At 33.7% G+C, this 16,770-nt stretch overlaps 1 protein-coding gene across 3 annotated transcripts in view; it reads left to right on the top strand.

The window, feature by feature from the left end:
- The window catches only part of LOC114464364 (troponin T, fast skeletal muscle-like), a 29,246-nt gene that overhangs the window by 9,293 nt on the left and 3,183 nt on the right, over positions 1 to 16,770 (top strand). The window contains exons 6-21 of one of the 3 annotated variants that reach the window (XM_028448466.1): positions 1,314 to 1,337; positions 1,452 to 1,457; positions 3,173 to 3,187; positions 3,285 to 3,308; positions 4,941 to 4,955; positions 5,177 to 5,191; positions 5,289 to 5,312; positions 6,312 to 6,332; positions 6,675 to 6,696; positions 6,788 to 6,848; positions 7,991 to 8,107; positions 8,225 to 8,302; positions 10,124 to 10,237; positions 10,329 to 10,441; positions 10,573 to 10,663; positions 12,785 to 12,825. In XM_028448466.1, the coding sequence (XP_028304267.1) occupies positions 1,314 to 1,337; positions 1,452 to 1,457; positions 3,173 to 3,187; positions 3,285 to 3,308; positions 4,941 to 4,955; positions 5,177 to 5,191; positions 5,289 to 5,312; positions 6,312 to 6,332; positions 6,675 to 6,696; positions 6,788 to 6,848; positions 7,991 to 8,107; positions 8,225 to 8,302; positions 10,124 to 10,237; positions 10,329 to 10,441; positions 10,573 to 10,663; positions 12,785 to 12,825 (781 nt within the window). Of the gene's footprint in view, positions 1 to 1,313; positions 1,338 to 1,451; positions 1,458 to 3,172; positions 3,188 to 3,284; positions 3,309 to 4,940; positions 4,956 to 5,176; positions 5,192 to 5,288; positions 5,313 to 6,311; positions 6,333 to 6,674; positions 6,697 to 6,787; positions 6,849 to 7,990; positions 8,108 to 8,224; positions 8,303 to 10,123; positions 10,238 to 10,328; positions 10,442 to 10,572; positions 10,723 to 12,784; positions 12,826 to 15,389; positions 15,428 to 16,770 lie in introns of all 3 variants that reach the window. The other 2 variants (XM_028448467.1, XM_028448468.1) reach the window with 2 other exon arrangements.

Consider the following 16,770-nt stretch of genomic DNA (forward strand, 5'->3'; position numbering starts at 1 on the left):
AGAGGACGCAAGCGGGATTCGCCATCTTACCTCAGACAACTAACGTTGTGACGTTCTGACGCACTCTATGGTAGCTGTTGGAAAGTGAGTGATCAGCTTAAACAAAAATACCCTTAACTCGATTAAATATTGACAGATTTGCAAACCTTATTATGCGTAGGTATGACATAGGATGCTTGTACGTGTTGAAATTGCCGTTAGAAAATTGGTTGAATTGAGCACGTTATGGTTATTTAAATAGTACATGCACTATTGACATCAGTGTAATGAACGGGGGCCAGCTGTCTGAGGTAAGATGGCCGCCATGTTGCTACGTCGCTCCCCATTGTCTGACAGCGTGGGTAAGTCATCTAGTGTTTATATACAGTATATCTATGGTGGTTTGCCTTCAGGCTAAGCCCCACCCAACAAAATATGTCACAATGTTTATAAACAATCAAAGGGTTTATATCTGAAGAAGAAAATATCTCACCAGGCACAGATTTAAGCATAAATAATTATGATTGGTTAAGAGTATGTTATACTTCAAATTAGTACAAACAACACCTATAATAGAATGATGCAACTAGATCAGGGGGAACTTTGGTGCAGTTTAAACCTCTGACAAAAAAAACAAAACATAGAGACTAATTGTGAAAACTTTCACGTACTACATTGTAGACATTTCCCATCACTGCTACATTAATTACACCCCTTCAAAATAAAATTTGGGATCAGGGAAATTCCCCTAAGACCCATAGAAGCAAGTCCACAACCCACTTTTAAGTCCTGAACCAGTATTTGAGCACCGACATGGGCTAAAAGTCATATATTGAACTATCAAATGTCAGTGTGCATTCCTCGCTTTAACTTTCATGCCTCCCATCACCAAAATAGAGTGGATTATGTTCTTTATCGTGTTGTGCTGTCATATTGAAACACCTGCATTTGCGTATTAGTGTTGGGTTTTCACTAATCACCGTGTTTTGCTGCCAAGACGCTGGCAGCTGAGACTACTTTTGTTGTTTGAAAGTGAAAAATCTGTTTCAAAGAGTGACATCTCAGACAACTACCACTGTTTGTGTTAAAGGAAAAATGTAATTAAATTGTGATATTTCAGCTCTTACCGTGAAGTTGCTTTGTGTATAATCTTACACGCCTGACATATTTTCTTCTTGAAATCCCTGTTATGTTTATTTATGTCCTGAGATGTCTAACTTATTAAAAGGCAGGAAAAAGCAGATAATATTTATAACATATTCCTGTGGCGTGTAGTTGTCTGCTTTAACATGACAGCGTCTAATGGTGTTTTTATTATTTGTGCTCTGCCTCAGAGGCTCCTGCCGCTGCAGCTGAAGGTAAAGACTTGTTTCTTCTGCTGAAACACATTTGTCTAAATTACTCTCTGTACTGATGAGCTGCTTTTTTTTCTTGCGTTGATCGACTGCATCCTCACGTCACCTTTCCTGCAGAGGACGGTACAGTTCATTGTCTCCCATTCATAACTTATGCATGCTGTAATTAAATAAAACCAGACTACTGTTTCTTTCTGTTAGCTGCAGTAATACTGAGATGTTTAGAGGAATGTTTTTTTTATGGGTTGCTGATTGTAAAGTTGTGCATGCTAAAATAAACAGCAAACGGAAAAACGTCTGAATTTTTTTTTTTTTATTACTTTGGACCAGATTTAAAGAAATGTTTGTGAAATTTGGGATTTTTTTTTCTATACGTTTTTATTTAATGTCAATGTTAAATCTAAATATTAAATAATAAATCTAAATCTAAATGTTAAATTCAAATAATAAATCTAAATCTTAATGTTAAATAAAATTCTAAATGTTAAATCTAAATGTTTAAAATTACATCTAAATCTAAATGTTAAATCTAAATCTAAGTGGTGAATTTGCATATTAGCTCAATATTCAGTTTCACCTGTGACATTTTGAACATTTAACATTGAGATTAAACGTTTAGATTTAGATTTAACATTTAGATTTCAATTTAATATTGAACATTTCGATTTAATATTCCAATTTTACATGTAGATTTAATATTTAAATTTTATGTTTAGATTTAATATTGACATTATATTTTTATGAGAGAAAAAAAATCATAAATTTCACAAATATTGCTGTAAATCTGGTCAAAAGTAAAGTAAATGTGGTTTGTTGCTAAATGTTGCAAAAAGTTGCTGTTTATTTTTGCATGCGCAACAATACAATCAGCGCCCCATATTTTTTTAAGCCTTTGGTTGCGGGTTACTTTTTAATAGTTTTATCATCGATTTATCTGTTTTTATGTTTTGGTTTTTTAACTCACACTGACTTTTTACTATTTCAAAATTGCTGATTTTGCTATTTAAAAGTCAAAACTTGTCGGAAAACTCTTTACAAACACTTTTATTATATTATTTAATTGCTGGACAGGTTTTTTTGTCCTAAATTCTAGTCGTATTTTCAAACCACTGAATTAATGGAGGAGGTCGATAAACAATAAACTGTAGGAGGCTATCTAAGAAGAAGTAAATGCTGTGAGGAAAACAAGAGTTAAGTCAATAAAAGATGGCTAGATATAAGAAGAAGTGAGGAAATATAGTTCATAATAAGTTTTTGGCAAATAAAACAGGTAGGGGGCTGGAGAAGGAGAGCCCTTTCACAACAAACGACGGCCATCTGTGAGTAAAGCTGTGACAGTTAAAACCTGCTTGTTAAAATGGTTAAAACAATCACTGCAACAGTTCAAGGGTTCTGTAAATGTATATTTATATATGCTGTTGAGTTAGCGCAAACATTTAGCATACCAACCTTTAAGAAATCAATCAATAAATCGTAAATTGTGCTGAATCGTCACTTATTAACAAACTTTTTTCATACAAAATGATGAAGGCGAAAACATTTACTCACTGTTCTGTTTCTTACATCAATCATCTGCTTGTCCTTTGATCACCTCTCCTACAGCGCCTGCAGAGGAAGGTAGGATGCACTGTTAATCACAATTTCATACATGATGTAAAAAGACATATTTGTCCTTCAAAAAACCTATAATTTTTGGAAATTTAATCATAATCTGAAGTATTTACGTCGCTTTTGATACAAAGACTATATCTTTCCATGTTGTCTTGTGCTAAATATTGTTATTGATAACATGTATGTACCACATTTAATCATGTTACTTTCTTTTCTTCCCATCTCAGAGCCCACTGCTGAAGGTAAGATTCCTTTTTCTGAGACTTTAACACAGTGTGTTTTATAAATAGAATAAGAAACATTGACTGATGAGCTGTTCTCTGCTTGTTTCATGTCCAGAAACAGAAGAGCCTATAGAAGATGGTAATGTATATGAATTCATATAGTGTACGATCAGTCTAAAGCACTTTGGTTTTGTTTTAAGGGGCGCCGATTGTAAAGTTTGACCATGGTGAAATAAACAAAAACGTTTTACAACATTTAGCAACAAACCATGTTCAAAAAACATGTGTGAATTGTTTTTGGTGTTACTTTTCACCAGATTTATAGAAATATTTTTGAAATTTGTGATGTTTCTTTTCTTGTAAAAATATAATGTCAATGTTAAATCTAAATATAAATGTTAAATATAAGATTTAAATATGAATGGCAAATACAAATGATAAATCTAAATCCAAATGTTAAATTTAAATGTTAAATCCAAATGTCACAGGTGAAAATAAATATTTAGCTAACATGCAAATTCACCAGAAGTAAGCAAATAAAAGCTAATTCCGGTGAAATGTTAAATTCAAATGACAAATCTCAATCTAAATGTTACATTTAAACATAAATGTTAAATCTAAGTCTAAATGTTAAATAAAATTCTAAATGTTAAATCTAAATGTTAAATCTAAATCTAAGTGGTGAATTTACATATCAGCTTATTCAGTTTCACCCTTGACATTTAGAAACTTTAACATTGAAATTAAACGTTTAGATTTAGATTTAACATTTAGATTTAAATGTAACATTTAGATTTAAATGTAACATTTAGATTTAAATGTAACATTTAGATTTAAATGTAACATTTAGATTTCAATTTAATATTTAACATTTAGATTTAATATTGACATTATATTTTTACGAGAGGAAAAAAATCATAAATTTCACGAATATTGCTGTAAATCTGGTCAAAAGTAAAGTAAATGTGGTTTGTTGCTAAATGTTGCAAAAAGAAGCTGTTTATTTTAGCATGCGCAACATTACAATCAGCTCCCCATATTTTTTTAAGCCTTTTGTTGCAGGTTAATTTTTAATAGTTTTATCGTCGATTTATCTGTTTATTTTGTTTTTATGTTTTGGTTTTTTAACTCATGCTGGCTTTTTACTCTTTCAAAATTGCTGATGTTGCTATTTAAAAGTCAAAACTTGTCGGAAAACTCTTTACAAACACTTTTATTATATTCTTTAATTGCTGGACAGGTTTCTTTGTCCTAAATTCTAGTCGTATTTTCAAACCATTGAATTAATGGAGGAGGTCGATAAACAATAAACTGTAGGAGGCTATCTAAGAAGAAGTAAATGCTGTGAGGAAAACAAGAGTTAAGTCAATAAAAGATGGCTAGATATAAGAAGAAGTGAGGAAATATAGTTCATAATAAGTTTTCGGCAAATAAAACAGGTAGGGGGCTGGAGAAGGAGAGCCCTTTCACAACAAACGACGGCCATCTGTGAGTAAAGCTGTGACAGTTAAAACCTGCTTGTTAAAATGGTTAAAACAATCACTGCAACAGTTCCAGGGTTCTGTAAATGTATATTTATATATGCTGTTGAGTTAGCGCAAACATTTAGCACACCAACCTTTAAGAAATCAATCAATAAATCGTAAATTGTGCTGAATCGTCACTTATTAACAAACTTTTTTCATACAAAATGATGAAGGCGAAAACATTTACTCACTGTTCTGTTTCTTACATCAATCATCTGCTTGTCCTTTGATCACCTCTCCTACAGCGCCTGCAGAGGAAGGTAGGATGCACTGTTAATCACAATTTCATACATGATGTAAAAAGACATATTTGTCCTTCAAAAAACCTATAATTTTTGGAAATTTAATCATAATCTGAAGTATTTACGTCGCTTTTGATACAAAGACTATATCTTTCCATGTTGTCTTGTGCTAAATATTGTTATTGATAACATGTATGTACCACATTTAATCATGTTACTTTCTTCTCTTCCCATCTCAGAGCCCACTGCTGAAGGTAAGATTCCTTTTTCTGAGACTTTAACACAGTGTGTTTTATAAATAGAATAAGAAACATTGACTGATGAGCTGTTCTCTGCTTGTTTCATGTCCAGAAACAGAAGAGCCTATAGAAGATGGTAATGTATATGAATTCATATAGTGTACGATCAGTCTAAAGCACTTTGGTTTTGTTTTAAGGGGCGCCGATTGTAAAGTTTGACCATGGTGAAATAAACAAAAACGTTTTACAACATTTAGCAACAAACCATGTTCAAAAAACATGTGTGAATTGTTTTTGCTGTTACTTTTCACCAGATTTATAGAAATATTTTTTTTTTCTTTTCTTGTAAAAATATGTCAATGTTAAATTTAAATATAAATGTTAAATATAAGAGTTAAATATGAATGGTAAATACAAATGGTAAATCTAAATCTAAATGTTAAATTTAAATGTTAAATCCAAATGTCACAGGTGAAACAAAATTTTTAGCCAATATGCAAATTCACCAGAAGTAAGCAAATAAAAGCTCATTCCGGTGAATTGGCATATTAGCTAAATATTTAGTTTCACCCGTGACATTTAGATTTAGCATTCAGATTTAATGATTAGATTTAACATTTAAGGTTTACATTTCACATTTATATTTATATTTAGTATTTGGGTATAGATTTAACAATTAGATTTTAACATTGAAGATTTACATTCCACATTTAGATTAATAGTTAGCATTTAGATATAGATGTAACAATAACATTGACTTTTAACATTGACATTATATTTTACCTGAAAAAAAATCACAAATTTCACAAATATTGCTCTAAATCTGGTGAAAAGTAACAAAAAAAATTCACATACGTTTTTTAGACGTGCCTTGTTGCTAAATGTTGTAAAAAGTTGCTGTTTATTTGAGCATGCGCAACTTTACAATAGGCTTCCCATACTGTTTGTCTTGTTTATTCTAATACACTTTGATAGAGAAACGGCCTTCTTTCTCTTGCTTCAAATTCATTTCAATCATCCTAAAGGTTTCATAATATGCAAAAAACCACAGTGATAAGAACTGTGTGAAGGTTTATGGTAAATCTGTCAAGTTTGCATTTTGATTAATGATCGTTTTCCCTTTTCTGTTCTGCAGAGTCTCAGGTTGCAGATGAAGGTACTGAACCTGCTTATCAAACCTTATGGAGACATGCTTTCTGAAATATATGCTCTCTCTATATTTCTTTTTAAATTTTATTTACGTTTTTAAGGCGTATTTGTGGGTTTTTTTAAAGCGCTATACGAAACTGATGTAATGTGTTGCATGAAAAGGTTACTCAGAAAAAAAATTGGTTTCAGATCCTCATCACCAAAATAAATAATTTCCTTAAATATTTGGTGAAACAATATCTAAAAAAAACATTACTGTCCTTCAAGTCCATTTTCCTCAACTAAGCTATAATATTTTAAAGTTCTTGTATAGTTGATCAAATATCTCTATGCTTTTTCACACTGACAGATGACTCCAAACCCAAACCAAAGTAAGTGCGTTCCTCCCATCCATACTTGGTTCAGCTCAAATTACCCACATATCCATAAAAGCAGATAGGAGATCTTGCTGATGTGTTTCAGGGCGTTTGTTCCAGCCTTGACGGTGCCAAAGTTGCCAGAAGGAGACAAGGTTGACTTTGATGTGAGTGAGTGTATATTTTTGAAGAACTCTAGCTGTGGGTCTAAAAATATTCCATTACTTTGTTCATATAGATTACAAATACAGTAAATGAACAAGAAGATATTAGCTTACGTTGTCAGATAAAAAACAAAAAACAATTATCACAATCCACTATTGAGTTGAAAAGGTCATACCCAGAGTAAGTATAAAAGTTTATCCAGATTTAAAGTAAAAATATAACATGGTTATTTTTTTCAACTGCAATATTCTTTAGTTTTTTTTTTCTTTTCGAAAATATTGTATCATTATCGTCTATCGTGTTGTATATTGGTTGCCGATTGTAAAGTTGTGCATGCTAAAATAAACAACAACTTTTTGCAGCATTTAGCGACAAACCATTGTTTAGAAATTGTATATGAATTTTTGATGTTACTTTTTACAAGATTTACAGCAATATCTGTGAAATTTCTGATTTAACAATATCAGTTGTTAAATCTAAATGTTCAATTTAAATATTAAATATTAAATGTAATAGTTACATTTAAATATAAATGTTAAATCTAAATGAGAAATGTAAATGTAAAATCTAAATGTTTACTGTTAAATCTAAATGTAAAATGTAAAATGTTAAATGTTAAATGTAAATGTTAAATGTTAAAGGTTAAATGTTAAATCTAAATCTAAATGTTAAATGTTAAAATCTAAATGTCTAAATATAAATCTGTTAAGTGTAAATGTGAATGTTCAAATGCTAAATCTAAAGGACAAATTTACGTACATACTAGCTAAATATTTAATAGTTTCAACAGTGGCATTTAGATTTACCATTTTACATTTAGATTCAACATTTAATATTTAAGGTTAGATTTAATAAATACATTTAACTTTGACATATTTTTTACGAGAAAAAAAATCACAAATTCTACAAATATTGCTGTAAATATGGTCAAAAGTGACGTAAAGAAATTGAAAGACGTTCTTCAAAAACGTGGTTTGTCGCTAAATGTTGCATAAAGTTGCTGTTTATTTTAGCATGCGCAACTTTACGATCAACACCCCAGTGTATTGTCCCATCCTAATATACGTGTTAACATAAAGGTTTGTAAAAGCATGTAAATCCAGGATTGGTTCATTACTTTGTTACTGTCCATGTGTGTCTGCAGGACATCAGCAGGAAACGTCACGACAAGGATCTGTTAGAGCTGCACTCGGCCATCGAGGCTCATTTCATTCAGAGGAAGAAGGACGAGGAGGAGCTCATCTCGCTCGTTAACAGGATTGTACGTGTTCCAGGACAGTGTGCCAGATCACTGCAGTGTGAATGCACACCCTCACCAAACAATGTGTGTATGTGTATGTGGATGGATGGATGGATGGATGGATGGATGGATGATTAGGAGAAGCGTCGTGCTGAGAGGGCCGAGCAGCAGAGGATCAGAGCTGAGCTGGAGAAGAAGAGACAGACTCGTCTTGCAGTGAGTTCCTTCTCTCAGGGTCTGAAAGCATCACCTGTTCTCCTGGTGTCTTGACTTTACAGCTGCTTACAGTAACAGGTCCACATATTTCACAGGTTTGAAGAACACCTCTAAATCACTGCCATAGAAATAACAACCCTGACCTTCAGCGACTCATCCTGCTATTCCTATTGAACCTCGTATATGGAAGTTATTTAGCTGCTCTTTTATTTTGAAAGACATGTTGAGAAAACACATATTTGATTGCAATTACTGAATGGGTGTCTGTCACGATTGTTATACGTGTAATTGTTATAATTACAGTCATGACATAATTGTAATTGTAATTGTAATTTAAAAATTCTATAAAAATTGACATTTAGAGTTTATTTTAAACCTGAAGAATTATGTTCCAGTTCTATGGCTTCCACATACTTACCAAAGAATAAAATGTGTTTATTTGATCAAGTTTACCTGTCAGTTCTCTTGAGGCACATTTTGCAATTTAAAAAAATAATATAAATCTAGGGGTATGCTGACAGAAAAAAGGCCCAGACTAATAAGGTAACCAAGAGATGGAAAAACAAATTAGACGATAGATAATATTTTTAGTGTATTTTACAACTGATTTAAGACGTGGGCCAAATGTACAGAAAGATACAGTAACACAGAGGAAAGTTACGTTTTATGGGTGTATTTATTAAAGGCTCAGTAATTGTGATTAAGGGTAATTTAACTTTAGTAATTAAGAATGTAATTGTAATTGACTTTATGTTACTTTTTACAAAATTTACAGGAATATGTGTGAAATTTGTTATTTTTTGTAAAAAATACAATGTCAATGTTAAATCTAAATGTTCAATTTAAATATTAATATGAAATCTGAATGTTACATTTAAATATAAATATTACATTTAAATGTTACATTTAAATCTAAATGTTAAATTTAAATGTTACACCTAAATGTTACATCTAAATGTTAAATGTTAACTGTTTAACCACATATATAGAGGGGAGGGAAAAAAGAATTAAATCTAAATATTTAAATCTAAATCTAAATGGTATATGTTATATCTAAATGTTAAATCTATATCTAAATATTTAATCTAAATCTAAATTTTAAATCTAAATCTAAAAGTTCTATGTTTTATCTAAATGTTAAATCTAAGTCTAAATATTTAATCTAAATCTAAATGTTATATATCATATCTAAATGCTAAATCTTATATCTAAATGTTAAATCTAAATGTAAATACTATATGTTAAATCGAAATGTTTAAATTTAAATCTAAATGTTATATATCATATCTAAATGCATAATCTTATATCTAAATGTTAAATGTTAAATCTAAATCTAAATGTTGAACTTAAATGTTTCGCAGATATGCAAATTGACTCCGCCCCTTGTAACCTCAACCAATACACAAGCAGAGACACACACAGCAATTTACACAATGATTCATGCTTTCTCTGTCATTTTTATATTCTCTTGCGGGCCCAATTGGATGCTTCTAAAGGCCATATTTGGCACCCGGGCCATCAGTTTGACACTTGACTTATACTGTAATAGTAGTGTCATGTTTGTTATGATTATCTGTTGGTAAAAAAAAAAAAAAAGTGTTCTTTGTTATTTTTGTAGGTTTCTGTAGTTTTTTTTTTTTTTTCCTAAATACATTTTGGTTTGTTGTTCTTTGCTTCGCCCTCAAATCTAGTATTTTATTGTGAAGGATCATTAAAATAAAACATCTAGAGACCATGTCCACCTCCATTTTTAGGAAGGTTAAAACGCTGTGTAATAAGTGAGCGATGCTGACAGGGCTGTAACTCTCCTCCCTCTGACAGGAAGAGAGAGAAAGGAAGGAGATGGAGGACGCTCGAAAGAGGCTGGACGAGGACGCCAAGAAGAAGAAGGCTCTCACAAACATGACTCAGCAGTACTGTGGCGTTCAGCAGAGGGTGAGTCAGCTCAAAGTGAACAAAAAGGTCACCTTTGCTGTTTTTCTATCACTTCCTGCCCCTCCCCGGGTGTTGTTTTACACTCATTTAGCTAGATGGAAAGAAGGGAGTGAAGAAGCAGACGGAGAGAGAGAAGAAGAAGAAGATCCTGGCTGAGAGGAGGAAACCTCTGAACATAGAGCATCTCAATGAGGAGAAGCTGAGGTAAAGACTATTGATCATCCATCTGCAGGAAAGAGTTGACTTAATGACATCATATCTGCAGCACCTTATCATAGCAGCACAGTTTGGTGATGATGATGATGTTTTTATTTCCTCCTGGTGTTTATTAACAGGGAAAAGGCCAATGAGCTGTGGCAGTGGCTGTTGTCGCTGGAGGCCGAGAAGTTTGAACTCACCGAGAAACTGAAGAGACAGAAATATGATGTAAGTATAAATTATTTTGGATTTTGAATCAAATGTCATAATAAAACGTTTAGCTTTTTGTCCCTAGTAAGACAAGGACCTTTAAAGCATCCGTGTAAAATTCATTAAAATGACTGTTTAAATAAAACGTATTCATTTAAGATTCAAGACATTTTTTCAGAAAAAAAAAAATAAATAAATAAATGATTAATATCACAATTTTGTAAAAAAAAAAAAAAAAAAAAGGATAGTTTAAAAGTAGTGGTTACACTTTACTTGAAGTTTTATACATAATGCTGACATTACGCTGTCATTATCTGTCATCAGCATGAGGCGCTGACTGTAAAGTTGCGCATGCTAAAATAAACAGCAACTTTTTGCAACATTTAGCAACAAACCATGTGTAAAAAAACGTGTGAATTTTTTTTTTTTTTCAGATTTGCAGCAGTGTTTGTGAAATTTACTTTTCTTGTAAAAATATGTCAATGTTTAATATAAATGTTAAATATAAATATAAATATAAATGATAAATATAATTGCCTAATGTTAAATGTTAAATCTAAATGTCACAGGTAAAACTTAATATTTAGCTAATGTGCAAATTCAGAAGTACCAAAATTTAAGCTCATTGAAGGAACTATAGATGGAATAGATTTTGATTTAACATTTAGATTTACCATTCTGAATTAATATTTAGCATTTAGATTTAACAATTATCATTTAATTTAACATTTAGAATTAACATTGACATTTATATTTTCACGAGAAAACACATATCACAAATTTCACAAATATTGCTGTGAATCAAAAAATTCTAGGTGTGTGTCAGAAAACTACAATGACAAAATGACTGTACCAACAGACTTTTACTTAACCAACTTGCATTTTGAAATGTTTTTTTATAACTCTTTACATGCATGATGTAAGCATGAGCTTTTATTAAACTATTTCTTCCACAAATTGAAACTAGAAATAAAATGTACGCCTCCTCCTCTTCTTCTTTTCCTTCTCCTGCTTTAGGTTCTTAGCAGGCTAGACGTAGCAAAGGTGCATTACTGCCCCCACAGGTCACAAATAGAAGTTTGGATAGCTCACGAAAAAAAAAACAAAATAAATAAAGAAAAAAATCTCGCGCGACAGATTTTTAACGCGACGAGAAATATCGTCGAGTTTAATCTCGTCACACCCATAAAAAATTCACATATGTTTCTCTAAATGCGGTTTGTAACAAAGGGTTAGCTAGGGTTAGGGTAACAAAGGGTTAGCTAGGGTTAGGGTAACAAAGGGTTAGCTAGGGTTAGGTTAGCTAGGGTTAGGGTAACAAAGGGTTAGGGCAGGGGTCAGCAACCTTTACTCTCAAAGGAGCCATTTTGCCCAATCTCACCAGGATTAAAGTCCTTCTGGAGCCGGAAAAAAAAAAAACCTTCTCAATGCAAACAATACAGTGTATAAAATTCTATAAAGTTGAAATAATATCAAATAATTTTATGAGTTAATGAATTTAATTTCTTGCAACATATCAAGCAATCTATTTTCTTCCAGAATAGTCTTTTTGTTAGTTTTGTTATCTTACCAGGGATTTCATTACAACTTAAGGTTAGCCACAGGTGCAAGTTATTGCACAATGTGATTTATTTTTAGGTTAACAAATTGTTTTTATCCTAATTTTATTTGAAGTTAATGTCATTATTCATCAATACCCTCTGTAAGAAATAATAATTAATTATTTTATGAAGTTTTTGAAAGCTATCTAGAGCCATTACAAAAGAGTCAAAGAGCCACATGTGGCTCCAGAGCCGCAGGTTGCAGACCCCTGGGTTAGGGTAACAAAGGGTTAGGGTAACAAAGGGTTAGGTAGGGTTAGGGTAACAAAGGGTTAGCTAGGGTTAGGGTAACAAACGACACTTAATGACAACCTTCATGACACCTTACTCATGCTAACGACATGTGTACCGTGTCATAATAATGGCAGCCTTTATATATAAAACTTCAAGTAAAGTGTTACCAAAGTAGTTTATTGTTCATGACTGAACGTTATGTAAACCACCCAGTATTTAGTGTCACTTCTATGGACTATATTTCCATGTGGAACCATTGGATCATGTGGTGATTCTCATGCTTGCTAATTGATGACACTTCCAGATCAGTTTACTTCAAACCCGAATCAGTGAGCAGCAGAAGTTGTGAGTAACAGTGACAGAGGACTGTGAGCCTCTTGGTTGATTTTCTGTCAGTGTGTCGAGAAGGTCACAAAGCCAGTGTCGCAGAGCCAGGTGACGGCTGTGTGTGTGAGTGACTAGCCGACAGGAGGTAAAACAGGTGGTGTGTGCGTGTCTATGTAAAGGTCAGCATGTGCTTGTTCAACCCAGAGATTGAGGAGGCGGGGTTACATCACATCACTGCAGCAGGGAAGTACTCGCAGTGCCAGAGAAGGCCAATGCAGTTTGAAGTTTTTGCTTTGATTTTGACTTTGATGAGAGATGGGACGTGTTCTCATGACAGCACGGTAAGTAGAAGAGTTTAGCCAGTAAAGGTCACCTCTTCTGAACATTTAATACATCAAAATACATATCGGAAGTTTTTGTCTTGATACATACCGGATTTAGGAGTTCTTTCACTTTCAAGGATGTAAGAAGTTTGTACAATAGCTCAAGTCCAGATAATATGGTGTAGAAAAGTATGGGAGGATAAAAAAAGAGTGTAATCGTACAAAAGTCATTTTTATGTGGACGCGTTTTAGTTTGAAGAGCACAAGAAAACCAACAATAAAAAGCTAAAAGTGGATTGGACATGGATGAAACTCAGTGGGGCAATAAAGGGAACAGACCCAACATAACTGAGTCAAATTTCATAAAGTTTAGTCAATTACAAACCGAGATATGAATTTTTTAAGCTTCGCCAATAATGAGAGAATTTTTAAAAACTGATCCCGAATCAGTTTATTGTCTATCTTTGTTTAAGATTTTGTTGAGAACTTTTGAGACAATCCTGCTAACACTCAATCAATCAAACATAGAAATGAACTCAGGTGAAAATATGACCTCCTTGGCAGAGGTGGTACTCATCCTATAGTTAGCTTTCAGGGCCTGGACTACGAAGCTGGATAAGTATATCTCTCCGTTAGAGGGCTTCACCTAACCAAACATTCTCTGTCAGAAAACACCTGTACTACAAAGCTGGCTATCAACACGTTCACTTAAGTCAGGTGATTTCAGACACACTGCGATGAGAGCACATTGTTTCACTGTAGTATGTTCCTGCTGATACAGACAGCGTAACCATAGTGTGTATATGAATAAATTGAAGAAAATCAATGACTTGATCCATCTGCGCATACGGAGAGTGTCCGACACAAGCTTCATTAGCTGACTGTAGATCAGTCCATCAGATGTAAATCAATATCTTTCCTAAAGGACGTCATCGCTAAGTGAGCATTGCTTTTACCCATTTCCTAAACTCAGCTGTCAGAGCTACACCAACCAGGATCATCTAACAATGGGCAGCTAATTTTCCAAAAGAACTGAATCGTCAGGAGGCAAGACTTTTGTAGTCGACAGATCTTAACCACATCAGAATCAGAAACATGTATTAATGGCCACACAATTGAGTTGGTGGAATTTGTTTCCAATACAGCACATCATGCTCAAACAATGCAACATTACAAGGTTTAAAGGTCCCACATCATGCTATTGTTCACCCATTTCATCCATTTGTTCGAAGAACCCCAAAAAATTGTATTTGAGGTTCATTTTCCCAAACTCGTCTGTTCTGAGCAACTCTACACAAACAGGCTGATTTGTGGCCTACTTATGCATATTCATGAGTGGGCGTGTCTATAGATGCGACACTGACTTCCTCCGCCCCGCACAATGACGTAGCCGACCTCAGGCTGCTTTATAAACATGAGACAGAGCGTGGGGGCGGGGCGTTCACCGGTACATACATTGACTATAGAAAATACATATATAGCAATGCGAGGAGGACTCATGTCTGTTTACATGTCCATCACGGCAGACAACTTCCTGGAGGCGCGGCTTCTCCAGCTCAGTGCCACGTCAAATTTGTCATCAAAGTGGGAATGCGTCATCACAGTGTAGCGAGGTGTTTGGGCTCTTCCTGCTGTAAGAAAGGAACAAATCACCCTCTAACTAACGATTGAGGGAATCAATGAAGAAAACACATATAGCACTTTATGATGTTTAAAGCACAGAAAAGTTGATTAAGTTTAACATGGGCCCTTTAAGTTACTAACCAGGATAGGTGGTCAGCTTTAGTTACCGCAGCGTCGTCGTACAGGACACACCGAATAAATCCCAGAAGTTAGCGTGATAAGAGGAAATCCAGCTTCGTAGTACAGGCCCTAAAATATGTAATCCACAAATTCACAGAAACCAGCTGATCAGCTGTTATATTTGGTCAGTTGGCTTTTTAGGACAACAAATTTAAGACATCATATGAAATAGAAAACCAGCAACAAATGGCAACTTTTATAGTATAGTCTTGAATGAAATTAAAGCTTTTTTTTTTTTTATTGGTACGTTATGGACAAAATCTACCCATACTCCACTAATGGATTTCTGGGATTAGATCAGATGAAGGGAAGAAGATATCACACCTGCAACAGGGCCCTAGAAAAACAAGAGTCACGTGATGTCATGTATTTTGAGTTATTCACAATCCCAGTATCCGGGTTCCTGTGCAGTTTTCCCAGAGTTTAGCCACAGACCTCCATGTTTGTCCCCCACAGATCAATCTGCTCCAGGCTCGTGTCAAAGCCAACCAGAGGTAAGCTGTAACCACACCTGAGATTTCCTGTCAAATCTCAGGTGTGGCTGAGATTTGATTTCCTCAAGGGCCTTTGGGAAATCATTGTTCTGCTCTGAGCAAAGTGCAAACTCTGCTCCTGAAAGCAATCATCCGTGTGTTTTCGTTCTGGAGTCAAGAACTCCATTTTCCCACAGCCTTGACAAAGCTGCAGTTAGCTCAGTATTTTAGCTGTTTATGACACTCAAGGCCTTTAAAATCCACTTTGTGCTACTTGATATCAAGTAGGTACATGTGGCTGAGTGAGTTTAACTTGTGAAACTGCACTGGCTGCTATCAGGTTTTTTTAAATACATATTTAGAAACTTGTTTAATACAGCTATGAAACACTACGCGAGTGCTTTGACGCATTGCAGCCTTTTTTTCCAAACGTACGCACCACTTTTTAACCAAACCAAATAAATTCAGATGTTGTGATGGTGCGAGAAATAACTGAAAGGAAACCCAAACTTCAGGAGGCGGCGATGGTCACATGCTCAAATATTAATTAGAAGTCGATTGTAATCGACAGGGAATCGTGAAACTGTCACATTAACCGTTTTGTGCACAATTTCCACATTTTTTTGTTGTTGTTCAAACTCATGCATTTAAATTGGAAATTGTTGAGTGCTACTCATAACGATGTCCAAACATAAATTTTTATCAGAATGACAGTAAATATGCCACTGCACAAAGGAGTGGTTTGATTTTATCTCATTTCTGATTCTTAATTAAAACAATATTTTAAAAAAAATGTACGGTTAGGGTTACGGTAAGGGAAATAACTTCTAATTGAAACGCATCAGTTTGAAATTTGTTCCAAGCAGCACCAAAAAAATATGAGGAAATCGTGTCGGCACGCACTAAAAGTAAATTAATTTATGCGACAGTTTCACGATTCCCGTGAGGCTGGGCTGCAAGAAGTGGTCGTAAGTTTCGAGTAAGATCTGGTAAGTGTTTGGACGTGATAATCAAAGGTCAGAAATCAGACAATAAAAGGTAAGAACAATGTGGGGAAGAAGCAAATGTGTGCTAGCTTGTTTCTTTGCTTTGTGTTATTCTACTGACAGCATGTTTTAGAGAGATTTTACACAAGCAATACTGAATTCTTAGTTATACCTTTTAAATATATATCACTATTGCCCAATCCAAGATATTTCAACTAATCTACAAATACAAATCTATTGGCGAAACATGTTTAAAGTAGAAAAAAGCAGCTCAAAGTGCTAGACATAAAAACAACAGAAACAAAGACAAAATCACCTCTATATTTATCACTATTATAGTATTTTTTGCACCATCCACTAAGTTAAAATCCTTATTTT

Source organism: Gouania willdenowi, chromosome 6, assembly GCF_900634775.1.
Source record: "Gouania willdenowi chromosome 6, fGouWil2.1, whole genome shotgun sequence".
Classification (NCBI taxonomy): Eukaryota; Metazoa; Chordata; class Actinopteri; order Blenniiformes; family Gobiesocidae; genus Gouania; species Gouania willdenowi.